Source organism: Apteryx mantelli, chromosome 16, assembly GCF_036417845.1.
Source record: "Apteryx mantelli isolate bAptMan1 chromosome 16, bAptMan1.hap1, whole genome shotgun sequence".
Taxonomy (NCBI): domain Eukaryota; kingdom Metazoa; phylum Chordata; class Aves; order Apterygiformes; family Apterygidae; genus Apteryx; species Apteryx mantelli.
In genome coordinates this window covers 4387194-4411877 of record NC_089993.1, presented here as the reverse complement: position 1 = coordinate 4411877, position 24684 = coordinate 4387194, and the positions used below count along the sequence as shown (strand labels likewise).

General features: G+C 63.5%; 1 protein-coding gene across 4 annotated transcripts; it reads left to right on the top strand.

Moving 5' to 3' along the window:
* The first annotated feature begins 3134 nt into the window (after positions 1 to 3134).
* On the top strand, positions 3135 to 18557 carry SBK1 (SH3 domain binding kinase 1). 4 transcript variants are annotated; one of them, XM_067306175.1, is made up of 4 exons: positions 3135 to 3212; positions 15654 to 15856; positions 16328 to 16530; positions 17398 to 18557. In XM_067306175.1, exons 2-4 carry the CDS (start codon positions 15661 to 15663, stop codon positions 18184 to 18186), a joined length of 1188 nt encoding a protein of 395 aa, XP_067162276.1. In that variant the 5' UTR covers positions 3135 to 3212; positions 15654 to 15660; the 3' UTR covers positions 18187 to 18557. The 4 variants fall into 4 exon arrangements, with proteins under 4 accessions (XP_067162276.1, XP_067162277.1, XP_067162279.1 ...); XM_067306176.1 differs by lacking the exon at positions 3135 to 3212 and adding an exon at positions 4679 to 5049; XM_067306178.1 differs by lacking the exon at positions 3135 to 3212 and adding an exon at positions 7053 to 7072.
* The last annotated feature ends 6127 nt before the right edge of the window (positions 18558 to 24684 follow it).

Below are 24684 nucleotides of genomic sequence, written 5' to 3'. Positions count from 1 at the left end.
GGACCGAGGCCGGCTGCGCCCCGGCTCCGCTGCCAAGTGCAAAAAGGGTGGTAGTGTCACCGCAGCGTTTGGCAGTGAATTAAACCGAAGTGTCGGAATGTGAGTCAGCCTCCCGCTTCCGAGCCATTCACAAAAAGACTAATTGCTCGCTGCGCTAAACTGGGAGCGGGTCAGAGCCGCCAGCTCAAGGCGGTGAGTCAGGGGCGACGGCTCCTCCGCCGCCCCCCGCGGCAAGGCAAGGCACGGCCCCGAGCCCCTCTTGCCCCCCGCTCGGGAAGCCTGTCCTCCGCCCGGGGCTCCGGCTTCCCGCTGGTGCCGGGTGCCGCCGCGAGCAGCCCGGCCTTGCAGTCCGCACGGTTTAGCTAAGACCAGCTTTACCCTCCGCGGCGCTCTCCAGAGGCCGCGTTTGCTTTGCACCAGCGCCTGCATTTTGTTATCCAAAGGGTCTTGCAGTCCCCTCAGTTGTTCTCAAAACGCTTCCCAAGTCTTGCTGGCCGCGGTGCGTTTCCGCACCAGCGTGCATGGCGGGTGCCTGGCTAGGTTAGCGTCCTGCTCGAACCGCCCCCCGCCCGGCTGGGGAAGAGGCAGCGCGGGACGGAGGGACCGAGCGCACCGCAGACCTAGCGGGCAGCGAGAGCGGAGGGAGCGAAGCGCCGGAGCCCATCGCTCAGCTCCTGCCTACAAAGAGCGGAACAAGCCACAAAGCAAAGCCCGGCCCGTCGTTAAAACACCTCTGCTGGGAGCCGGCACCTTGTTGGTGAACACCCCAGCTCCACCGGGGCGCGCGGATTCACCCCAGGCGGAGATTGGCCCTGGCCTTTGCTCTGAGCGGTTCACCAGGTCTCCCAAAACCGGAGGGCAGCAAGAAGCCCTAAAAGGGAGAATAAACCTGCCCAGGGAAGCTGCGGGCGAAGAATATCATACGGCCCTGTCGCCTCTCCTCCGATCGCTCGTACGTAGCTAGAGGCAGAACTGACACTGCCTCCCGGGGCTGGAGGTGCCCAAGAGTTCCCATTTTAAGGCTCTGGCATCGGTTGCTTAACGTGTTGCCAAACTTTAACAAGGCTGAAATTAAATCCATGCTGAGTGTCTGTCTCCGCTGACTTCCTCTGGCGCGTTGCAGTTTAAAGGGCTCCGCCGCTTGCAGGGGCAAGCGAAGGGAAAACACGGCGTTTTGCACCCAGGTAGAAACAGCATTTTGGAGGCGGGAGACGGGAGCGGGGGGAGAGCGCTACCTGCAGTGCTTTCGCTGCAAAAATTTGCTCGCATTTGTCCAGCTCCTTACGCACGTTCAGGGGGGAATTGTCCGAGTTCGGCAGCCAGATTCTCTGCAAATCCCATCCGTGGGGACGAGCATCATGCCCATGTGCTGTGCGGGAGCGGAGGATCACCCGTCCTCGTCTTTGTGGTATTTCCACTGCAAAGCATGGGCTTGTCCATGCAAAAGTAACAGCCTACCGCCGCCATCAGGCCCCCACAAAACCCGGCAAGGTAGGAGTCACCCGCTCGGAATAAAGGAGAAGAAATAGGAAGTCTTGAAAACCTCGGGGAGAGCAAAAGATGGGGAACCTGGAGAAAAGCAGGATGTGACCGTGTGTTAAGGACATGTCAGAGGCACATTCCTGACAGCGGTGAATTGAAGTTGCTCCCCAAATCTTTGTCTTGGGCTATGGGAGTCCTTTCTGATGCACCCAATTACTGACGGGGTGGGAAAAGGAGAAGGAGCCAGCTCCCCAAACGAAAAACTGAGCAAATATGTATGCGAGCTTCCGCATCAGCAGCACATCCAGGCAGCGCAAGAGCCTCCTCCGGAAGGAAAATCCTGTCACTTGAATCATTGAAAAACAGCCTGAAGGGGCTCGCTCGGCTGTGACCTCCAGCGACCGACTCGGGCGCAGACTGCCCCGACACGTGCAGCATTTCTTGCTGCACCAAGCACTTTCTGGCTCTGGCCCAAGGCAACCAGATCTGCACCCACCAAGTCGGACTCAAGCCACGCGTGGAAACGCTGGGAAGCACGTGCCGAGCCATGACGGCTGCATGAGAAGATGGCAGTCATCGCCTCTTCCAGAGATGTCCTGCAGCACAAGGTGAACTGCGGTGCCTCGCTGCTGCTGTTTTGGCAGGAGGGAGGGTGTATTTCTGGGGAGCTCATACTTACAAACGAGGAAGGGCTGCTCGGGCATGTGAAGGTCGGAGCAGCCTTGGCTGCAGCAACCATGCGACGGTGGAGTTTCAGCATCCCGAGAGGAGGGAGTAGGACAAAAAGCAGGATCGCAGCCTTAGACTTCAGGAGAGGAAACACTGGCTACCTCAGGGACCTGCCTGAAAGCGTCTCCAGGGAGGAGGCCTGCAGAGGAGTGCAAGAGCCGGCTGATACTCAAGGACACGGCCTCCGAGCTCGGGGACCGGCTGTCCCCAGGCGCAGGAAGCTGCGCTAAGGCTGCCTGGAGGAACGAGAGGTTCCTGGCTAGACTCAGAGACAGCAAGGAAGGGAACAAGAGGCGGAGGCAGGAGGACCCAGGAGGAGTACGGACACCCGCCGCAAGCGAGCAGGGACCGCCAAACGCCGCCCGGGGCTACCGGGGCGGCGGGCAGCGCGGCGCGGGCTGGCCGCCCCGACGGCGCTCCCCCTGGCGGCGGGGCCGCGCCGGCGGCGCTAGGGCCCGGCGGGGCGGGGGCGGGGCGGGGGCGGGGCGGGGGCGCTGCCCGCGCGGGGCGGGGGGCTGCAGGGGGCGCCGCGGCGCCGCTGCTCCCGGCGGCGGCGGCGGGCGGCGCTAGGGCCCGGCGGCGCGGGGCGGGCGCGGGGCGGGGCGGGGGCGCTGCCCGCGCGGGGCGGGGAGCTGCAGGGGGCGCCGCGGCGCCGCTGCTCCCGGCGGCGGCGGCGGGCGGCGCTAGGGCCCGGCGGCGCGGGGCGGGCGCGGGGCGGGGCGGGGCGGCGGCGCTGCCCGCGCGGGGCGGGGGCTGGGGGCGCCGCGCCGCCGCGCCGCTCCTCCCGGCGGCGGGGCCGGGGCAGGGAGGCGGCGGCGGCGGCGGCGGCGGCGGCGCGGGGGCGGCCGGCCGGCGCGGGAGCGGCGCGGCGCGGCCACCCGGCCCGGCGCGGCCCCCGGCGAGGGGCAGGCGGCGGCGGCGGCGCCTGTGAGGGCGGCGGGCGGCTCGGCCGCGAAGGACGGGGCGCGGCGCGGCGCGGCGGCTCGCCCCCACCTCCCCCGGTAAGGCGGCGCGGCGCGGCGCGGCGGGGAGCGCTGCCCGCGCCCGGCGCGGCGGCTGCCGGTGCCTCGCTGCCCTTCGCGGCGGCGCCGCGCCCCGCGCCCTTTGTGCGCCCGCCGCCCCCCGGCACATGGCTCGGCGCCGCCGCCGTCGGGGCACCGCGGCGCGCCGCGACACGGGGCGATTCAAAAGGGGGGAAAAACAAAACCCGGCGGGGGGCGTCAGACGGGGCCCGCGGGGCCGCGCCGGAGCCCCGGTGCGGGGCGGCCTGTGCGGCGGGCGCGGCCCCGCGCGGGGCTGCACCGGGCTCGGCCGGGGGCTGCGGCCGCCGCTGGGCGCCGGGGGAGGCGGCCCGGCCGTGCCCTGCCGCGCGGGGCGGCGGCGCCGGGGAGCCGCGCTGGAGGGGGCGGCGCGGCGGCGCCGGGGGCTTTTGTTCTCGCCGCCCGCGGCGCGCCGGGACCGGGGCCGGGACCGGGACCAGGAACGGGGTCGGGATCGGGGCCGGGATCGGGACCAGGAACGGGGTCGGGATCGGGGCCGGGATCGGGGTCGGCTCCGGCCCCCCCGATCGGGGGCCGCGCAGGAGGCGACGCCGGCGGCTCGCTGCGATGGGCTGCAGGGCGGCAGCCGGTGCCTCGGGAGCGCCGGTAACGGCAGGGGGAATTAAAAGGAAATTAAAAAAAAAAAAAAGAGGGAGAAAAGCGGGCGAGGGGCCCCTGGAGCGGCGGCGCCCCGGAGCCCGCTGGCAGGTGCCGGGCTGCCCGTGTCCCCTCGCCGCGGCGCCGTGCGGGCGGCGGAGCCGGCCCCGAGCAAGGCGAGCGGGGAGCTGGCCGCAGCCCGGCAAGGGGGCCGTGACCCACATTCGTCCCCAGCCGCCAGCCCGCGGTGCGAGGGTGCCGGTGGGTGCCGGGCGCCCTGCTGCAGCCCGGGGGCCGGCGAGCGGCGGTGGGAGGCCGAGGCCACGGCGGAGGCCGGGCGCTGCTCTCCGCGCCCCTCGGCGCTGGGGCCACCCGCGAGACGAAGCCTGGGACCCCGCCGCGCTCTGGCTCTTGGCCCGGCTGGACTCGAGAAGGGGCGCGCAGGGGCCGTTTGCTGGATATTCACGTCCGTGCTTAATACGCCCCGGCCAAGCGAGCGGGTCTGGGGGCTGCCCCGCGGCGCTGGGGGATGCGCCCGCCGGGGGTGCCGAGGCGGTTGAGCAGCAGAGCAGAGGTGAGGCAGCTGCCTTCGCCGGGACGCCCCCTCCGAGGCGCCCCAAGCAGAGCTGCGGCTCGGGGGGCTTGAAGAACCTCTTCCCGGGGGCGATGGGCGGAGAGAGCAGGTTTTGGAGGGGGCGAAGGGGGGCCCTCGTGCCGCTTGGCGGAAGCTGGTGATGGGAGCGGTGAGGCAGGATGCACAGGTCCCGCGCCGGCACCCTCACCCCCGGCCAGGAGCTCCGGGGCGGGCGGCTCGGAGGGCGTGGGGGGGACCCGCAAGCTCTGCTCACACCATTGGCAGCACAAGGGCTGGGGAGCAGCGTCCCCGCACGGCTGCGCTGCTGCAGAGGCAGGATCCGTGCCGTTACGGAAAGGAGCCCCCGCTGCGCGGCCGGGCGGGCGGCGAGGAGAGCCGAGGAGCCCGGGCACCCGCAGCGCACGAGGGGCCGCGCAGGTGCCTCTCGCGGCATTTGTCTTTGCAGATCCCAAAGGCGAGATGCTGCCGGCGCTGATGGAAGAGTTTTAGGAGGGAGATGATGACAGGCTGATGAAAACCAATCAAACAATGAAGTAATCATAAATCCTCGGCGCCAGCGGCAAGGCTCAGCGAACGCGGGAGGAGCTGGAGGATGAAGTAGCGGAGGTACTAACAAAGCTGTGCCATTGATCATGAAAAATCCTGGGAAGGCAAAGCGCTGAAAGGCAGCCAATGTCCTATCATCTGGTTTTGTTCTTTTTCTTTTTTTTTAAAAGAGGGAAAAAAAAAAAAGTGCCATGCTAAACCCTGAGCTTGGAAACAAGGGCAGGGAAAACAGGAACAAAAGCTCCAGGCAAGCAGCGTTCAGGGCACCGAGAAGGTTGGAGCAGGAGAGGAGGGGGGCGGCTTCCCAGGAGAGAGGATGCGTCTCGCCTCTCGTGAGCCCTGCGCGAGAGCCGTCAGGGGAGCGAGCAGGGACAACTGCTTATTTGTTCTGCCCAAAATCTCTTGGAGAGGCCGTCAACGAGACCCAAGCCACCGGGCTGAAAGGCCAAAGAAGCTTGTCGTGGCTGATGAGAGATGGATTTCTCACCAAAGGGGATCTACAGATGGGCATAACGGGGCCGGACTCTGCCCGCAGCTGCGGTGCCTTCTGGAGGAGGGAGCCGGCACCCAGCTGGGAGCGCCCACACTTCCTCGCGTTTCTCAGCGCCGGGGAGCCCATCCTGATTTCATGTTTGATACTGGGCCGTTTGCGTTGGCCCAGGCAAGAAGCTGGTATGGGAAACTCTGGATAATGGGAAATTCAACAACACTGTGCAAACGTCTGCAGAGAAGTGTCCAAGGGGTCCCTGCCGTCCACTGCTGGGCACCAGGACTGGGAGCACTGGGTAGTCACCGGCGCTGCAGTGGAGCTGCCTGCTTTTTGGCCCGCTCCGGTGCTGTTTTAGACGTGTGGTGCAGGCACTGAAGTGCTCTTCCCAGTGCCTTCCCTCCCGTAACGGAGCCAATGGGAAAAGAAAAACACAACTCTTGGAAAAATGGATGAAAGGTGTGGTGTTTCATGGGGGAGCTGGGAAACTCCCTGCTGCGGGATTGTCAAGGGGAGCACGATTCTGAAACACTGAGACGCTCCGGCGGCAGAGGAAGGGACAGCCGTGGGCTGCGACGTGGCCACTGAACAGGCGTTCAGGCAGTCGGGGTTCAGGTTCTGGCACTGCCGTCAGCTTCTTGTACAGTTTGGTGGAGCTGTTGCTGCTCCCTTTCGACACGGGGAAAATGCGCCTCTTGCTTCCCTTCCTTGCAGGGTCTTGGGCAGGTTCTCTCCACGAATTACCTGAGTCCAGCTGTGCCAGAAGCCAAGGCGAAGAGAGCACGCCTTGTGATACTGCTCAGGATTTTCAAGGACGGTTGCCCCAAATGCTCAGGCCACCAGTGGTCGTCGTTTGGGGCAAGGAAGAAGTATCGCTCCATGAGAAGCAGGAAGACAAGGAGGCCCTGCATCATTCGTTGCTTCTTTGGGTGGTGGTTGCTCCTTCCCTTGAGCTGCAAGATGCATGATTAGATGGAGTGTCCCCAAAATCCACATCTACATCTACAGTTGCTGCTGGATTTCCATGTGCTGTGCACAACGAGCCTTCTCGCAGCGATCTGTGGCTACCTGTCATGCTGCTGTCAGCCAAGCAGGACGTGGCTGATGATAGTTTTTTGAGCGGGTTTGGGTGGCTCCGTCGTCACTGCTGCCCAGTGAGTTAGCTCCCATCCTCGCTTCCCGCGCGGGTTTTGCAGGGGCTGCTACGCTCCTGGCTGTGGCCACGTTTACACCACGCATGCTTTTGGCCTTGGGACCTGTTAGGCAGCCGTCACTGCCTGGTTTTGGGGATGGACCATCCAGCCCAGGCGAAGGGCCGGCTGGACGTGCCGCATGCAAACTGCATGTTTGCCGCGGTCGGTGGCGGTTCAGGACCCCCGAACGGCGGCAGGTTGCAATGCAGGGAAAATGGAGGGGCCCAGGGCCGGGGGCACTAGCTTAGACATGGTCTTATTATTTTTCTTCCCTGTTGTGCCACAGGCCGTTTTTGTGACCTTGGGCAAGTCACTTCTGGCTGCACCTGCGTAACTGCCGTTCCTTGAAATATCCCTGACTCCAGCAAAAGCAGGCTGAGCAGCTCGGCTCGGCGGTCGCAGGGTAACCTCTCCCCTTCCCTCGCCAGCTCCGAGTGGAGCAGGACCCTTACGCTGCCGGGCCGCGCGCCCGGGAGATGTCTGCCCTCCTCCCCTGCCCGCGGGGACAAGGCAGCCTCGTTCGCGAAGGTGCCTTTGTGAGCCCTCCGTGGCCGCCGGCTTGGCGGCTCCCCCGGGAAGCGGTGCTAATAATGCCGCTCCGGCTCATCCCGGCACTGCGATCGTGTCGGAGCCGCGAGGAGATGGGATGTTCTCGTAATGGGGTCAGATGAGAGCCGTTGGAGGGAGGTTCTGGAGGCCAGAAGCTGCTTCACGCTGCCTCCTTTGGTCTCCAGCAGCTCCTGCAGCGCCTTGGGAGAGGGTTTTGGTAACACCATGCTTGCACCCCATCCAGTCCCCACGTCCGCTTTGAATTCGCCCCATCTGGGGAGGCTGGTCCTCAGCTCCCTGCTCTGGTGGTGGAAACTCTGCTCCGATGCCCAGAGGCACCTGCATCGCCAGCGGCCTCCACCCGGCTCCGCCTGGGCTAGGTGTCACCTGCTAACTCCACTGCGGGATGCTCGCTGGGATGGTAAGAGAGGTCCGACCACGGCGAGGCCAGTGCCTGCCCGCCGCGCTCGGCGTCAGGGCGGAGGCACGCCAGCAGGAGCACGGGCTTGCTGGAAGCTTTCCTGCTCTCCGAGCTGCAGCTGCTCTTCCCTCAGGTCCAGTTGTCGGGTTTGTCGGTCCAGCGGTTTTCACGAGCGCCAAGTTCATACAGACGTACAGACGAAATGCGTTTACGGGGCCTTGCTCCCTGTTGCCCTTGTGCTGAAGGAGATGATCGGTTTTATCGGCTTGCCCTGGTTCTCCGGCACGGCGTGCGCGTTCGGCCGTGCTCCGGGCGCTCGGCTCGCGGGCACATCTGGGGTGCTAGGAGCTGCACGGGCTCGAGGCAGAGCGGAAACCGTGCGGATTGCTCAAGGTCACCCAGGCGGCCTCTGGCAGAGCGTTCGACTAGGCTGGCAAATTTGTGGAGCTGTTGTGCTGCCGCGGCTCTTTTTTTGAGCTCCGTCTCCTGCCCTCCGTCACCGCAGGGTGCAAAGCGCCAAGGACACTGCCAGCTTTGCCCAGCCCGCGCTCAGCACCCTCCCCGAGGCGCTGAGCACACCGCAGTGGGCAGGCACGGCTCCGGTTTGCTGAGGCTGGTACGTTCCCCTACGTATTCCCAGCGGCCGTGAGCAGAGAGCTGCTGTCTCAGCCATGATCACGGGGTAAAGAGCAGCTTGAGGGTCCACAAACCCTCCCGGACAGGCAGCGTCTCCGGCAGCGATGGCAAAGTCATGGCTTGGCCTTTATTTTTGGATGAGGTCATGCCGCTTTCCGTGGCCGCGGCGGTCGAGCCACATTGAGCACAGAGCGCTGCAAAATGGTTTCTAGGTCTTGCTGCCTGCCCCCGTTCCTGCGCCGGGGAGCGCAGCGCTTGCTCTGAAATGACTTTGGCAGCTCAGCTCGTAGTTAAAGAGTGATACAGAGCGGAAGGGTTTTGAAGCCTCTTGGTGTAGGGTCCCCCCCTTCTGCTGGTGGCCCACGGGAACAGGGCACCTTGTGCTCCAGGCTTGTGCCTGTGGCTGCGGACCTGGTGCTCTGGCAGACAGCAAGGGCATGTGGCTGGGTTGGCTGCCTGCTTTTCCGGTAGCTCCATCCCCTTCCAAAATGGGCTCTGGAAGTGCTTCCCCTCTTCCCTGGGGCCAGCGGCGAGGCAGAGCTGAGTGCTGGAAGAGGAGCAGTGGCCAGCTGGGGACCTGAAAGCCTGTGAGCTTGGAGCACGGCTTGGAGGGCAAGCGGTGGAGGTGGTGGCTGAGAGTCCCAGCATGAGCCCTCTCTTGGGTTCAGGATGAGGTCCATGAAGACCTGCAGCAGCTCCTCCACTGAAGCCAGGAGGAGGTGGTGGTGGTGTCTCCTCTGGAGCTGCTGCAGCTACTGAGGGCTGAGGCTGCTCGTTCTCCACCACCAGGCATCGGGGCAGGCTCGCCTTTGGTGCTGCGGCGTGTTTTTGGAGGGGGCAGCATCAATCCTGCCCCAGGGTCGCCCCGGGACCGGGTTTCTCACCAGGCCAGTGCGGGTGGATCCGGACAGGGGCGGTAGCCGTGTCCTGCAGCGCGGCGCGGGCTCTCCTCCGCTGCTGGGGAGCTCCGGCTGACTGAGGAAGCGATGGCCCCGGAGGGAGCAGGGCACCATGGGGCAGCGCCGGGCCTCCAGGTTCTGCTCCCGGCTGCGCCTCGTCGCGCGGCGCCAGCGGCCGCTTCCTTTCTTTGTGCCTCAGTTTCCTCCGTCTGGGAAACGAGGACGCCGTGACCTCCCCTCCTTTCCCGAGGCCGCTCGCGGCAGCGCTCCCAAGGTGCTGGGGCCTGCGGCGTGCCGGGGAACGGCAGAGGACTCTGCTATTCGCTAGTAGCTAATTTCATCCGTGCCACAATTAATGAATACCCGGAGGATTTGGGTGCAGGGAAAAAACCTGAAGCTCTGCAAAAACCAAGCGCTGCAGCCAGGCCGGCTGCACGGGTATAGCAGCGTGTGCATCGCCCCGGCCCCGCTGCCCGCTATTTTTAATTTCCCCCCCTCTCTAAAGAGAAATCCGTCTCTCTACAGACTCCAACAATAGCTCTGACCCATGGGGGCTTTTTGTTTTTCCTTTTTGTTTTGTTTTCCCCTTCCTCTTCCCTTTCCGTCTTGCCCCAGAGCAGCTTGGAGTCGGAGCCGGGCTGGATCTGCCTTTTGCCCCGTTCTCCGGCTGGCCCGGCTGAGACACGCAGAGCTCTGGCTGCTCATTTGCCTTTCCGTTTTCCTCCCTTCGCCACCTCTCCGGTGGTGGGGACGGGACGCAGGCGCCCGCGTGGGCCCCCGGGGAGGCGGCGCCCTCCGAGCCAGCCCGGCCGGCCCCTCGCCGGGCGTTTCGGCGCGCCGCCTTGTTGCAGCGAGCTGGGCATCGAGCTCGGCCCCGAGTCCTTTCACTCCATTTAATAACTGCGTTGTTTTTCTGACCTCTGGTTCTCTGCCTGTGGCTGGAGGGTTGGTTTTTTCTTTTCTTTTCTTCCTTCCCCTCTTAATTTCCAAGCAGCCACTTCAGCAGCACCCGCCTCGGCCGGGCGCCCGGGGCCGCTCTCCTCGCCTGGCCTCTGCTCTCCTCGATTTGCCGCTAATGAGTTGCCAATTACTTCTTGGCAGCGCTGGTGTACGCGGGGCTCCTTGCACCTCGCCGTAAAGCGTGCCGTGTGCGCCGTGTGCGCCGTGCGGCGCGGCTTGCCCGGCCGGGAGATCAGCCCGCCGGCCGCGGGGCTCCTTGCCGATGGGCTCGTGCCGTCGGCGAAATCCCGGAGCCCAGGAAGGTTTGGGGAGAGGAGAGGCAGCTGCTGATGGGAGACGGAGTGGCTGTCTATAAATACGCGGCACGGAGCGAGGAAGAAGTGGGTGGATTATCCTCCTTCCTCAATGAGATAAACGCTCCTTAAGCTTAAACAGAGAACAATTTTCGGCTGAATAGTAGGGGAAAAAGCTTCGGGACACGGCGGTGACGGTGCGAGCTGCCAGCAGGGCCGCGCGGGGCCGTGGCACCGTTGCCTCCCGCTCGCAGCACCCGGGGGCGCAGGGGGCTGCGCCGGCGTGGCGGGCGCAGGAGGTGGCGGAGGACGGGATCTCCTTCCCTCTGCGCTTCCCTCCGAGCTGAGGCTTCTCAGCGAGTTATTCCTTGCAAAGACAGTCCGAAGGTGTCCCCAGCTTGTGGCGTGGGCTCCCCGTGTCCCGCGGCGTTCGTGGTCATAGAGAGCCAGGTGGAAATTTTCTGTTTTTTTCCCCCGGGAACGGCTTTGGCTCTGTGGTCCTAGTAATCCCGATAGCTGCGTGCCCTTTGCTTGCCGCGCTCTCCGTTCCCGCTGCGAGCGTTTGCCGGGAGGCAGGAGCCCCCGTCGTGCCCCATTGCTGTGCGGCCGCTGGTCAAAGCGGGGCACGGCCGAGCCCTGGCTGCGGAGCTGAAGGTCAGCATCTCCATCCCCCTTCCGCTGGGGCCGGCCCGTGCTCGGGAGCCTCTGCCCTTCCCTCCCGAGCTCCCTTTCCAAGCTCTTTTTATGGCTCCTGTCAGCTGGGCAGAGAAAGGTCAGTGCAGCTCGGAGAGATTTCTGATCTGGAACAAGAACAAATGCTTGTAAAAGCTCCTTGGAGAAGAAACCTGGAGGAAAAAAAATCGGGATAAAGCCCTTATCTTTTGCGATGGCTTCAAAATGGAATTAAACCCAGGCGGCTGAATGGGGCCTGGGAGATGGTGAGACTGGCTGGAGCTGGCGGTGGTAGCCGGGCCCCTGGCAGCACCCATGGGTGCCCAGGCAAGGGCCGCGGGAGCCGAGGGTCCCTGCCCCCCTGCCGCCTCCTCGCCCTGGCTCTCCATGAGGCTCTGCTGGAGCCTCCTCTGGGTTTCTGAGGAATTTTATCTAATCCAAATATCTCCTGCGGTGTGTTTCCATCTCAGTGCATTGGCAAACTCGAGCAGGAGGCTGCGGCGGGGGGATTTTTTTCCGCTCTGCTCTGCTCCCGGCTGCCTTGTGACATTGCATTTACTTCAGCCGGGCGCTGGGGCCAGAAGAGCCGCTGGAGACCGAAGCGTTGCAACAGGGAGCCCAGGGCGCCCGGGACCCACAGCCGGGGGCGAGCGTGCGCCGGCTCAGCGGCCGGTAACGTGGGACAGGTCCCTGGGAGGCTCTTGCAAAGGCAGGTCCTACCCCGTTAGCGAAGAGAAAAGGCCAAAACAGAGGGGTGGAAGCAAGGGAGGCGTTGTGCCTGCGTGTGGCAAAGGACACTCGTTTTTGATGGGACCGTTTCTCTATTCCGGTCACATGTGTGCGAAACCGGAAAGGAGCTTTCTGCAAAACAGCTGAGGAAAAACCCAACAAGCAGTAGGGAGCTGAAGCCAGATTTAGCCAAGGGAAAAAGCAAATGCTCCTTGACTTAGAGAGATCTTTAAACAGTAGGCAGCTCTTCCATTTCCTCTCTCCTCTATCTCACAGGCATTAAAAAAAAAAAAAAAAACCTTTGCTGACTTGAATAATTGTATTTCAACACAGGTTAATTAACAGACATTGACAAGCATGATTGTAAATTCAAGTGTAGACATAATTCTTCTTGTAGGATACCGGGAGCTGTTTTTAGTCATGCATCCATTTAGCTTCTGCACTAATCCACCTCCACCTCCAATAACAAGACACTAAAATGGTGCTTCTCTTTAGGAAGGCCAATAAAACACTATGGAGATGAGCTGCTTTGAAGATCTTATGAGTCAAGCTGATACATTTTTGGAACATCATGATGTTTAAGTTCCTTTTCTATTTTCTGCCCAACTTCCCAGGAGGAAAAGCATTATAAAATCGAGACCTACTGTGGGATGAGAGACAGCATGCAAAATGTTAGTAGTTGAAAGAAACGAGGGGCACTTGGGGCTCAGGCTTACCCTAGTTGGAGAACGTGTGAGAAGGTCTCCCTGGTCTTGTGCTTCAGGGCATGAGCTGCTGAAACACCTGGCTGAGGAGGACGTCACCCTTGGGGCAGAGCATCGCCCCGCTAGGTGCTTTACGGGTGCTCCGCATCTTTCCTTGAAGTCTCTGGCACTGTTTTCTCCTGGAGACAGATGGACCGTTTGCTTTGTGCCACAGCAGCAGTTCCTGTGGTGGTTCCTACTTGGGATTCATCACCGAGTCCAGTGATGGAAAAGCCCTTTTAGCGCTCTGGCCCTGCCAGCCAGCGCTGGCTTGTGCCCCACATCTCCCCGTGGCATTGCAATGTCCCAAGCACGCGGGGCTCCACCTCTTTTCCCCCCAGTTTTCTGTGCATGCTGAGGTTTAGCTCAATGCTCCTTAATTTCATTGCTTCAGCTCCTACCTGCTGGATACCCTCCAGCCTGTCTCTTTGCTGGCGCTCCGGGCACGGCTGCGGGTGTCACCCGCCGGCCCTCTCTACCTCGGCGTCCCTGCCGGAAAGGGGAGAGCTGCGCCGCGGCGGCCCTCAGCCCGCGGAGCCTCCTGCAACCGGCTGCCCCTGCCGCAGCCCTCTCCGAGGTTTGCCGGCCGCGACCCCCCACGCGGGAGTCCCGGAGACGCGCGCCTTCGGTGCAGCCACGGAGCGGGCCCCTCGCCTCCCGCTCAGCCCAGCGCAGCTGCCGGAGGCGCCAAAGCCGAGCGCGCGCCCTTTGCTCGCGCTGCCTGCTTTCGCTTCGGTAGCTGAGCTCTCGGCCCGGGGCCCGGCGCCGTTCCTGTCCGAGGGGCCCCGTTTGTATCTGAGGCAAGGGGAATTAATTTTGAGTGGTTTGGGGTTTTTTTTGCGTGAGACGCCACATTAAAACCCTAAATATATAATGGCTCCCTCTCTGCTGTTATCCCATGATTTTTGTCAATCTGTTACAAAATAAAAAGCAGTCAGCTTCATCGGGGAAGATACATTCTTTGCAAACATCGCCGGAGCACCGAGCACTCGTGTTTCCCCGGCCTTTCAGGGCTTGTTTCTCCAGGGCGCCTTGAGCAAGCGCTGGTGCCGGTGCCGAGTGCGGCGTGAGCTGGCACCGGACAGTTTTGCTCTGCTTTATGCACGCGCCTGAACAGCGGGATGGGTCAGAGGAGGAGCAGGCTCCGGCTACACGCTCTTTTGGGATGAGGGAAAGCAGCGCGGCTCCCCGAGCAGAGGCCGAGGGGACCCTGGCGTGGTTTTGCTGCAGCTCCGGCGTGGTGGGTGAGCCCGAGCTCGGATGTCTTTGCACTGTGGTCCCTGCGCTTCTGCTCGAAGACTGAGGAGGGAGAAACCTGCAGAAGCCGTAGCAGATGCACGGGAGCCTGGAGCCCCTCTCCTCATCGTGTTTCCTGTGCCGAAAGCAGACCTGGGATGGATTTGGGCGAGTGTTGTGCTAGCCTCCCCCCTGGCGCTGGGGCATTTCTGGGACAGCAGTGCGTGCGCACGCACTGATCTCCTTTAAAGGAAACGCAGTTCTGCATCAGAACCTGCTCCGCTGCAACGCGGCGCCGGGCTGGGGCTGGGCGCGGGGCACCGTGGCGCTGCCGCTCGCTGCGGTGTATTGGAGCGGCTCGCAGGGGCAGCGCGGCCGGCGACCTGGCGGGCCGGTTCGGTAGCTCGCTGGGCTTTCCCCGTCCGTGCAGACCCATCTCCTGGGCAGGCTGGGGGGGGAAGGAGCTCGCCGGGCTCCTGGGGTGCCGCGGGCTCCAGGGCGTCTCTGCCGAAGGCCCTGCGCTCCTCGGGGAGCCGATGCACTTGCAGGGCAGGGGCTTGCGACTGTGTTGGAGGCAGCTCAGCGCAGTCCGGCTCCATCCTGCTCCTCGCTCCCTCTCGGTGAAAACCTCCTGGCACAGCAGGGTGTTTTGCTGTTTAAGACTCTGCACACTGGCTGCTTTTCATCTTGCGCTTGCCACTGTGCAAAGGCTCCCCGGGCTCCGTCAGCTCTGCCTTTGTGTGCTGCGATCTCCTGGCTGTCAGAGCCTGTCTTGGGCCCGGCACATCCGCGCTCACCCACCTGCCCCTTCGGGAAGCATCTGCAAGCGGGAGCTGGGGCTCAGCCCCGAGAACCAGAGCTGCTTTGGCTTCCAAGGGCAAAAAAAAAAAACAAAAAAAATCAAACCGGGAGAAGTGCTGGTGGTTTGTCACGAGCGAGGAACACGGGTGGGTTTTGTCTGCGTGCTGCTGGCTCTGCAGATGCCCTCTGCATCGGCGAGACCAGCCCTTTGGTAGGGGAGAGCCGAGTCGGGGCCGATAGGTGTTCACAGCTATATAATGGAGCGATTAACTGCAGAGCCATAGCTTCGCCTCGGCGGGGCAGCGGGCGCCCGCGGGGCTGCCCCCCCCCCCCCCCAGTCACCCCAGCACCCTGAACATGCCCCGTGCTTTCGGGCGCTGCCCTCCATCCTCGCGCCGGCTGCAGAGCAAACGCTGGGAGGGTAATTTGCTCCGCCAAGCAGGCACAGCATGCACGGCGCTGGGGGCTTCTCGGCACCTATGAGCCTCTGCTCCGGTCCCGGGCGGCTGCTGGGAATGGAACAGGGCTGAGGAAATGGGTGTGTGTGGGTGTGTGTGGGTGGGTGGCTGGGTGTGGGCACACGCACACCCCTGTCCTCCTGGCTATAATCAGTGTGAGCGGCGGCATGGCTCGGCTGTGCCCTAAGCCCTCGCCTGCTGCTTTGCCCGCTGAATCCCCCCAGCCTCAGAGGGCCACGTTCAGCCACGATGCCCGGCCCATCAGTGCCTGGCACAGTCGCAGTCTCTGGAAATGCTGGAGCTGCCTTTCCAAACTGGTTGACGGGCCGGAGGGGCTGGCAAACGGCAGGGAAGCAGCAGCGAGATATCAAGAGAGGAGCTGGCACTAAGCAGACACCGGGGCATTGCTCCGTGCCACCCGCGGGAGCCCAGCACCCGTTTCCACAGCTTTACGGTACCCAGCCCTGTGCCCGCCAAGGCCACCTGCCTCCAGATGGGGCTGGTGGCCCGGCACATGCTAGGGGAGCTCTGGGGACGGGTTGGCCTCGTGTCCCCCGCAGAGATCATGACATGTCTCTACCTTGCAGCACAACCATGAGTGCGGGTTCGATTGAGCAGGAGCCGTCGCGCAAGCTGGCCTGCTGCGGGGTGCCCCTCATCACCGAAGACATGCAGTCGCTGGCCATCCGCACCCTCTCGGGCACCGACATCAACAAGCACTACGACCTCATCCGCGAGCTCGGCAAGGGCACCTACGGCAAGGTGGACCTGGTGTCCCACAAAAGCACAGGTGAGGCATGGGGACGCGGCCATGGCGCGCGGAGGAGGGAGCGGGGAGGAGGCTGCCTGCCTGCGCCGTCTCGGGCCAGCGCAGCAGCCGCAGTCGTGGGGCTTCGTACACCCTCGCTGGACGCGGAGGGGTTGCACCCGGGTCTGTGGGTTTACCGCTCCCCAGTTCGGCAGGGTGACTGAGCACTGGAACAGGTTGCCCAGAGAGGTTGTGGAGTCTCCATCCTTGGAGATATTCAACAGCTGTCTGGACAGGGTCCTGGGCAACATGCTCTAGGTGACCCTGCTTTAGCAACGGCATGGACTAGATGATCTCCAGAGGTCCCTTCCAACCTCAACCCTCCTGTGATTCTGTGAGCTGTGTGTCAGCTCCCATCCCGGCGGGTGCCCAGGGCAGATGCCTTTGCCTCTCAGCAGTGCCCTGTGCAGAGCCTGGGTGCTGACACCCACGCCGGCCCTCTCCTCACCGCAGGCACCAAGATGGCCCTCAAGTTTGTGAACAAGAGCAAGACGAAGCTGAAGAACTTCCTGCGCGAGTTCAGCATCACCAACACGCTCTCCTCCAGCCCCTTCATCATCAAGGTCTTTGACGTGGTCTTTGAGACGGAGGACTGCTACGTCTTTGCTCAGGAGTATGCCCCTGGCGGGGACCTCTTCGACATCATCCCCCCCCAGGTGGGAGCCTCCTGCTCGAGGCATTTTGGGGTCCCTGGGTGGGCACAAGGGCTCAGTGTCCCCAGGGCGTAGAGCTCTGCGAGGTGCCAAGCCGGGGCATGGGGTAAAGGTGCAGAGTCCCCTCACCAAGCCTGCCTTGGTGCCGCCGGGAGCCTTTGCAGGAGGTGATGCATCACTGCATGGTCAGCCCCGAGCGGAGCTCCAGCACCCAGAGCTGGGCCCGTGACCCATAACCATGTCTCCTGGTGGCTTAGCCCCGCTGCAGGGCGCGATGGGGTGTTTCTCTCTGGCCAGGAATCTCTCCTTCCCTTGAAAGAGAAGGGGCAAGGAAAGAAGAGAAGAAAGAGAAGGGGCGGGCTGGAAAACTGAATGAGGAAAAAAAGAAGTCCTACAGACCGAGAAGGAGAGACACAGAGAGAACACCCCAAAGAAAATCAGACCTAATTGAATTGGAAGTGTAATGAAATCTTAATGGAAAAGGAATAAAGGGAAATATGATTACTCAGTGTCAGCTGGCAGTGTGGCGCAGGGGAGAGATGGGCTCCGAGCACGCGGGGGGAGCCCGTGGGATGTCCGTGGCACAGGGGCGCAGGTACCCCTGGTCCCATGGTGCCTGCCCCTTACGGCTCTGACCCTGCCAGGGGGACACGGTCCCCGCTCATGGCCTGTCCCTACCTGGGGGAAGCTGTTGCTCATGGAGCTGAGGAGAGAAATGGGAAGTAAAGACAGCCCAGAAGGGGCTCCCCCAGCTCCTCCTGCCCAGAGCAAAGGGCCAGTGGCCTCGATAGCCACCGCTGGGCTCCCGGGAGCTGGGGGATCGTGGTGGCAGGGTGTCTGCTAACGCTCTCCGTGTCCCACCGCCCGCAGGTGGGGCTCCCCGAGGACATGGTGAAACGGTGCGTGCAGCAGCTGGGCCTGGCCCTGGACTACATGCACAGCAAGAACCTGGTGCACCGCGACATCAAGCCGGAGAACGTGCTGCTCTTCGACCGCGACTGCCGCCGCGTCAAACTGGCCGACTTCGGCATGACCCGCAAGGTGGGCTGCCGGGTCAAGCGCATCAGCGGCACCATCCCCTACACGGCGCCCGAGGTGTGCCAAGCCGGCCGGGCGGAGGGCTTCACCGTGGACACCAGCATCGACGTGTGGGCTTTCGGGGTGCTCATCTTCTGCGTCCTCACCGGCAACTTCCCCTGGGAGGCGGCCTCGGCCTCAGACACCTTCTTCGAGGAGTTTGTGCGGTGGCAGAAGGGGCGCTTGGCGGGTCTGCCCTCGCAGTGGCGCCGCTTCACGGACAACGCCCTGCGCATGTTCCAGCGCCTGCTGGCCCTGGACCCCGAGAAGCGCTGCCCCATCAAAGAGGTCTTCTACTTCATCAAGTACGACCTGATGTCCGAGGTGCGCCGCCGGCCCTCCTACCGCTCCCGCAAGCACGCCGGAGACAAGCTCGCGGCCGGCCCCCACCACCACGAGACGCCCAGCTCCTGCACCCCCACGCCGCTCAAGAGGACCATCCTGACCGAAGGGAGCGGCCCCCGGCTCTCCGGCTCCGAGCCGGGCGCGTCCTCCCCGGGGACGACGAGCAGGACAGACGGACGTCAGGACAAAGGCAAAGGGCAGATGGTCCTGGCCACAGCAATAGAGATCTGTGTCTGACGGCGACGGGGGCGGCACGCGGCTCCCTCACCGCGCGGCTCCGCTCCGGGCGGCCTGCGGATATGATGTCAGCCTGTCCCTTCGCCCTGCCCTGCAGGGAGAGGGATAGCGCAGGGTTTTATTTTTGGTTACGGTAGGAAAAGGGACCAGGATTCGTGTCTCCCAGAGCAAAAAAAAAAAAAAAAAAAGGAAAAAAAAAAGGGAAAAAAAAAGAGGAAAAAAACCAAAACTGGTTGCACTCGACCGCACGGAGGATGCTGATCTCTCCAGCCACCGCGGGCGAGGCCAGGCCGTGGGCAGCGAAGGCGGCGCTGGGAGCCCGGCTGCGGGCCACCGGGCGCCTGCCGGGGAGGACGCTCGCCGCTCCTGTGCCCCGCCGGGCCGGGAAGGCCACGGCCATGCGACCGTGTGTCTCCGGCCCTCCTGCCGAGGAGGGCTGGACTGAGCTCCTCCCCGTGGTGGCGTGGGGATGGCTCACCAAGTAATAATAATTAATAATAATATAATAATAATAACAATAAGGAGCAGGGGAGGCGAGCTGGGGTGGGAGGGAGGGGGAGGCGGGGGTGCTGGCTGCGGGGGGGGCCACGTGGCGGGGGTCGCGGGTCGCCTCGAGGCCTTGGCACCCCCGGGGGACGGAGCCCTGCCCCTGCGGCCGCCCGCGAGAGTGGGGCAGGCCCGAGGGCAGGGGAGAGCCTGGGGGGGGGGGGCCGCCACGGCCGGGCTGGCCGGCGGCGTGCCGGCAGCGAAGGAAGGCTAATGACCCCCAGTCCGTGGAGGAGGCCTTTGGAGAGGCTCGAGCGCGCGGTGGTTTTACCCCTTCCGCCCACCGGCGCCTGCCCCGGGAGGGGAGGCCGAGGCGGGCGCTAAGCCTGGCCGCGGTAGCACCTGGCCTGGCCTGGCCGCCCCGGCGGCCCCGGCGGCCCTCGCCCCGGGCTGGCTCCCCGCGCGGCAGGCTCTGCCCGCCCGGCGGCCGAGCGCTGGCAGCCATCGATGTAGCAAGCGTCAATGTGTTGTGTGTCCTTGTGCGTCGGCCAGCTGCACCCGGCTGGCACCTCACTGTCCCCCGTGCCCCCGCCCCACGGGAGAGCCGGGCACCGGCCCCAAATCAGGGATGGCAGCAGCCAGGGGGGAACCAGTTGCCTCCGCACCGGGGCCCAGGGGCTCCTCGCTGCTGTAGGGCTCGGAGGGTTTTGCTGGTGGCCGCAGTGCCAGGTGGTGGTGGTGGCAGTTTGGGGCGGCCGGCCCCGCGGCGAGGGCTGCGGGCAGTGCGGCCCGGTGCAGCGCCAGGTCCCGCCCGGAGCTCAGTACGGCCCGAGGCATCCTGACCCAGTGGGAGGCTCGGGAGCCAGCGGCCGGCAGCAAAGCCCGGAGCTGCTGGCACCGCTGTGGCGGCGGCCACAGGCCGGCGTCCCCTGGTGCCCCCGGGCCCGCGTGCCCGTGCCTCTGCGGAGGACGGGGTCGGAGCTGTAAGGCCCTGGGCGGATTCGCAGACCTTGGTGTAGACGGTGACTAGAAATCATGGTGGTAGCCACATCTCCAGGGCTGGCCTGGAGCTCCTGCACAAGGGAGGGGGCTCCCAAAGGTCCCCCACGTCTCCCCAAGCTGTCCCCATCTCCCCACCCTTGCTGTCATCCCCTCCCCAAATCCCCACGCCCTCCCCAGCACGCAGAGGGGCTGGCGGAGGCGTCCCCCGCTGCCCGGGGGCGGCAAGGAGGTGGCTGCTAAACGCCCCCCGAGCCGGGCCGTGTCACCAGGGCGGCCGAGGCAGGGGCTGCGGTGGCAGGACCCGCCGGCGGCCCCCTAACACCGAGGCCTTGGGGTGGGCACAAACCTGCCTCCTGGCTGCGGGGGCAAGGGCAGGCGTCGCCCCGCGCCCTGGGGCAGCGCGAGCGAGGAGGGGGCTTCGCGCACCCCTGCGCTGCCCACGGGCCCCGCGGGCACGGGGCCGCTGCGACGGCGGGCGGCGAGGCCGGGCCAGGGCGTGCGAGCGGCCGGGGCGCCGCGGGCTGACCCCTCTGCCGGGCACTTTGCGGGACCCCCCCGCCCCGTCCAGCACCCCTCTCCCCTCCAGACCCACAAATTACCGCACAAAGGGCTATAATGCTATTCAGAAGCAACAGCAGTTTACACAGCAGACACACGGCAGCGGGGGCCCAGCCGGACCCCCCGCGCCGGCCGCAGGGCCGCCGGCAGGGTCTTGGCAGCAGGCCGGCGTGCGACTCCCGCGCGGCCGCGGGCCATTGCACACCCCTTCACGGCGCAGCGGCCCAGCCGGCGACCGTCGCTCCAGCCCGGCAGGACGGAGCTCAGCACCCAGACCCGGGGCCGCCCGGGCCCCCCCACCGCCGGCGCGGGCCTGCGGCGTCACTGCCTCCGTTCCCCCCCGCGCCCGCCCCGCACCGCCCTCCCTTTGCCCCGTCCCGCTGCGCCCGCCGGGCGCTCGCCCGCCCCCTCCGTCGGTGTCCCCCGTCGTGCTCTGGGGTGCCAGGGCTAAGGTCTTTTTTTAGAAGTAGCACTGCACAGATTTAGAGATGTTAGGCGCGATTTTTCTCCTTTTTGCCTTAGGTCCCTCGACGTCCTCGATCTTTCGTGCAATAATGTAGATAAGGAATTCCAACCACCACCTAGAAGGGTTTATTTTTACTTTTCCGGTCAGTTTGTCCCTTACAGGGGTGTGCGCGTGGGTGTGATTTCTGTTTCCATTGAGGTCGCTGTGTTGGTAGGTTGTCGGGTGTTTATTTTAAATCCCCTCGGCTGTTGAGTTTTGGACCTTCTTCCTGTAGGAGAGGTTGTAGTGTCACAGACGTTACCTCAGTTTGTCACTGTTGAAAAGGAAAAAAAACGACTAAAAACGTGAAAAAAAAGACAAAAAATAACAAAAAAATCGTTATAAAAGCAAAAAAAAAAATTCTCAATGGCAGTGAAGACTTTTTTTTAAAAAATAAAACAGAAGTGATGCTTGTGTTGCGAACGCGGTGGTGCTTCCCCCGGGTGGGAATCATTTGCCTAAAACCAAGCCTTCATTTGAGAAAGCTGGGATCTCTTTCCAGGAAAAGGCGCTCTGATGTGTTTCTTTGCACAGTTCGAGTTGCCCGAATAAGTCAAATATTTGGGGTTTGCTTCATACCTTGGCACCTGCAAAGCCGCGAAAGCCGCTGGCTTTGGCCTGCAGGGTTTCCCCAGGAGAGCTGCGCTTGGCACCAGCTCTGCCCGCGAGCCCTCCGGCACCTGGGGCAGCCCCGGGGAGGGTTTTGGGGACGTCCCCTGCCGGGCTGGCAGGGACGAGCACCCCACAGCGCGTGGCTACGCGGTGAGCCGTGCGCCCCGCTCGCGTCCGTCCAGCCTGCGCGGGTGATGAACCAAGAGCCCCAGGCACCCCGCGCTCACATGGGGAAACCGAGGCCGGGTCTCGCTCCGGGCACAGCCCGCGCTGAGGGCTCCTGCCTGGGCTCCCTGGGACACGGGGCCAAGCTGGGGGCCTCACCGGGCAGGGCTGGGTCTGGGGACGGCGAGCAAAGCCTCGCCGAGGGGCTGCTGGCCACCGCGTTGCCGTCACCGTCACCGAGGGCCACCCTCCCTCCAGGGCAGCCCTGTCCAAGCCGCCCTGCGGCAGCACCTCCCCTCTGCCCGCTCGGAAACCCGCTTGGCGGCCGGCCGGAGGCTCCCTCCCCGGGCTGCCGTAGGCATTCGTGGCACGTCCACGCCAGTGATTCCCGGCACCGGCTGAACCGGCGCTGCCGAGCTGCCTGGCGCGGGGGCAGCGGAGACACGAGCACTAACCAGCCCCAGCCGGGATGACAGGAGCGTGAGAGCAGCCCGGCGAGGGACGCGGCCGGCAGGGCCGGGGCAGCCGGGCAGGCAAAGGGCACTGGTGGATGGGCGCACGGAGCTGTGCCGGGAAGGGTGGCGCCCAGGGCTGGGGGAAGGAGCCCCCGTCCGGAGCTGGCAGCACCCGTGGGGCCACCCTGGGGGCACCCAGCCGCCCTCGCTGCAGACCCCTCCTCCAAACAGGCCCGACTGCTTCAAGCCAAATGTATTCCAGCCACATCCGCAGGCTAATTTCAATTTCCTGGTAATTATGCAAATGAATGTGGATTTAATTAAGGGCAGATTTCATTAAAGTCTTCTTGGGGAAATGAGAACAGGGTGGGGAAGAGTGAGGAGGAGGCAGAAAAGGAGAGATGAAGGCAGTGCCCGCCCTGGAAGATAAATGCCTGTGGGGAGAGCAGAGGGGCCGCGCTGTGCGGCCCTGCCGGTGCCTTCATCCCGTGGGAGCGGGGTGCACTGGGGCCCACTGGCCATCGTGGCCCAGGAGAGGACGGGGCGATGGGGCCCCATGGGCCTGCCTGCTCCCTGCGGGGTCTGCGCCCCGGGCACGGCTCCCCGCCCGGCTCTCCGTCCAAGGGCCCCGTGGGGCGCCCCCGCTCCTGGCCTCCCCTCCGCAAGCCAGCGGGCAGGCCCCTGGCACGGCAGCCGGAGATGCTGTCGCTGCCCGGAGTCTGGCACCGGCTGCACTGGATGCACACGGGGACAAGGGAAGCAGGCAACAGCTCCCCAGCTTGCTGTAGGGAACAGTGAGCCCTGTTCAGCCGCTGACTTCAGCAGCAAAGGTTTTAATCTCCTTCCTTTCAACCCCCTTCTCATCAGGGCAGGGAAAGCATTTCTTTGCCACGTGATTTTCCCAGCTAAAAATACAGATTTGGCCACGCCAAAAGGTCTAGGAAATCAATGTCATTGTCACCAGGCTCTGGCTGAAAGGACCCTCCCCTCCCGAATCACAGACAAAAAAGGAAACGCTGTGATTTGATGTTTTCGAAATAAAATGCTTGGGTTTCTTTCAGCCGAACTGTCTTTAATTCAAAATGAAATGTCTAATTTTATCTCGGCAAGGTCAGCGATGCTGAGAAGCAGTCAGCGCCAGGAAGACAGGGGTTGCTTGCATCCAGGTGAAACATTTAGATTAGTGGCAAAAAACGAGTTTGGGGCCAGTGTCAGAAATGCCAGTGACCTGGCAAAGCCAGGGATCTGCCCACATCCCGTGACTCCCGGCAGCTGTTTGCTCCCACGTTTGGCCAGCAACGCCGCAGCCCCCCTGCCTCTGACAGCGCTCAGGGTCTGCAGACCAGGCAAGGAGCAGCGATGCAAAAGGGAGAGATCAGAAAGGGAAATTAAAATCGGCAGGCGAAATTCTGCGGAGGCAGTGAGAGATTAGAGGGAAGAGGCTGAATGGAGAGCAGCCGGGTGGGGAGTGACCTGGCAGACCCCGAGCCATCAGGCAGCAGATGCGGAAGAGGGAGGCAGCAGGAACGTGGCGGGTTGCTACATGCCGCACTGGGCCACTGCTGTCTCTCCCTTTGCTTCCCGAGCCCCAGCCCCAGCTCAGCTCCCCGTGCTCCCCGTGCCAGGAAGCTGTTCCCCATTACAGCCGCACTAGAAGATCCCTTTTGCCACATGCAGCTCTCCTCCAGTCTCATTTTTGCACTATCTCCTCTCTGTCAAGCTCACCTGGGGTTACTAATTACAGCTGCAGTTGCCCCCAGCACGCACTGAGCTTCACGGGGCAGAGGGGACCGGCGGCCACAGGGCCCGGATGAGCCTCGCAGGGCTTCCAGACCTGCCTCGATTGCCCCCCAGCTCCCAGCACCTGCAGGCAGAAGTGGCAGCACACCCAGCCCAGCCCCGGGTGAGGAACTGGCCACACAGTCCCTGCTCTCACCGGAAATGGCTCTCGTGTGCTCTCTCGTGCCCAAACCACAGCAATACCCTAAGCCACAGGCAGCACCTTCATCTCTCCTGCCCCGGGCACCCTAAGGGCGCCGGCTTTTTCACTCAGGTCTGCAGTTTGATCTGAGGAGCTTTGAGCTTTAAAGCACTTTCAGGCTTTTTTGAGGGAGCTCGCTAGATGGAGTGGATCCACCAGTCTAGGTAGATTTACCAGCTGTGGCCAGTCTCACCATCCATCACAGCTCCCCCAAGCAAAGCTGCAATGGGCCAGAAGCCAGACAGCTGCCCCACAAGCACTGAGCTACCACCACCCACTCTGCGGCCCAGCTTTATGGGGAATGGGGCACATGAAGGCCCCCTCCACATCTTGGAAAACCTGGGCCCAAGCTTGGGCTAAAGGCTCTGTGGAAACCCAAGGTAGCAAACGGACGATCAGCTTCTTTTCAGATCATGCAACAAGACAATCTGTTGAGCACAGGGATGTCTGAAGGACATAAATGCAGTCCGCTATACATGTTCCTGTGGCAATGGCACAGCATACACACCCCACAAAAAGTCTAAGAGGATTTAACAAAAGCAGTGACAAAGTACGGTAAGAGAAGGCAATCCAAGGCTGTTGACCTTGGGCAGTCATCAAGTGATGGATGAACAGCATAGACACTTTGCTAAAAGAAAATAAATAATAGATTTGCAAAGATCTTCAAGATACCAGCAGGGCCAGAGGGAAGAGGCAGATTGCCAGATGCAAAAAACACCATCAGTTTTGGATGC

Bases quoted from the DNA above. Each gene is read 5' to 3' on its own strand.
- SBK1 (XM_067306175.1), top strand. From the start codon at position 15,661: ATGAGTGCGGGTTCGATTGAGCAGGAGCCGTCGCGCAAGCTGGCCTGC. The intron at 15,857-16,327 runs GTGAGGCATGGG...TCCTCACCGCAG, and splicing joins GGTGTCCCACAAAAGCACAG to GCACCAAGATGGCCCTCAAG. The intron at 16,531-17,397 runs GTGGGAGCCTCC...CACCGCCCGCAG, and splicing joins TCGACATCATCCCCCCCCAG to GTGGGGCTCCCCGAGGACAT.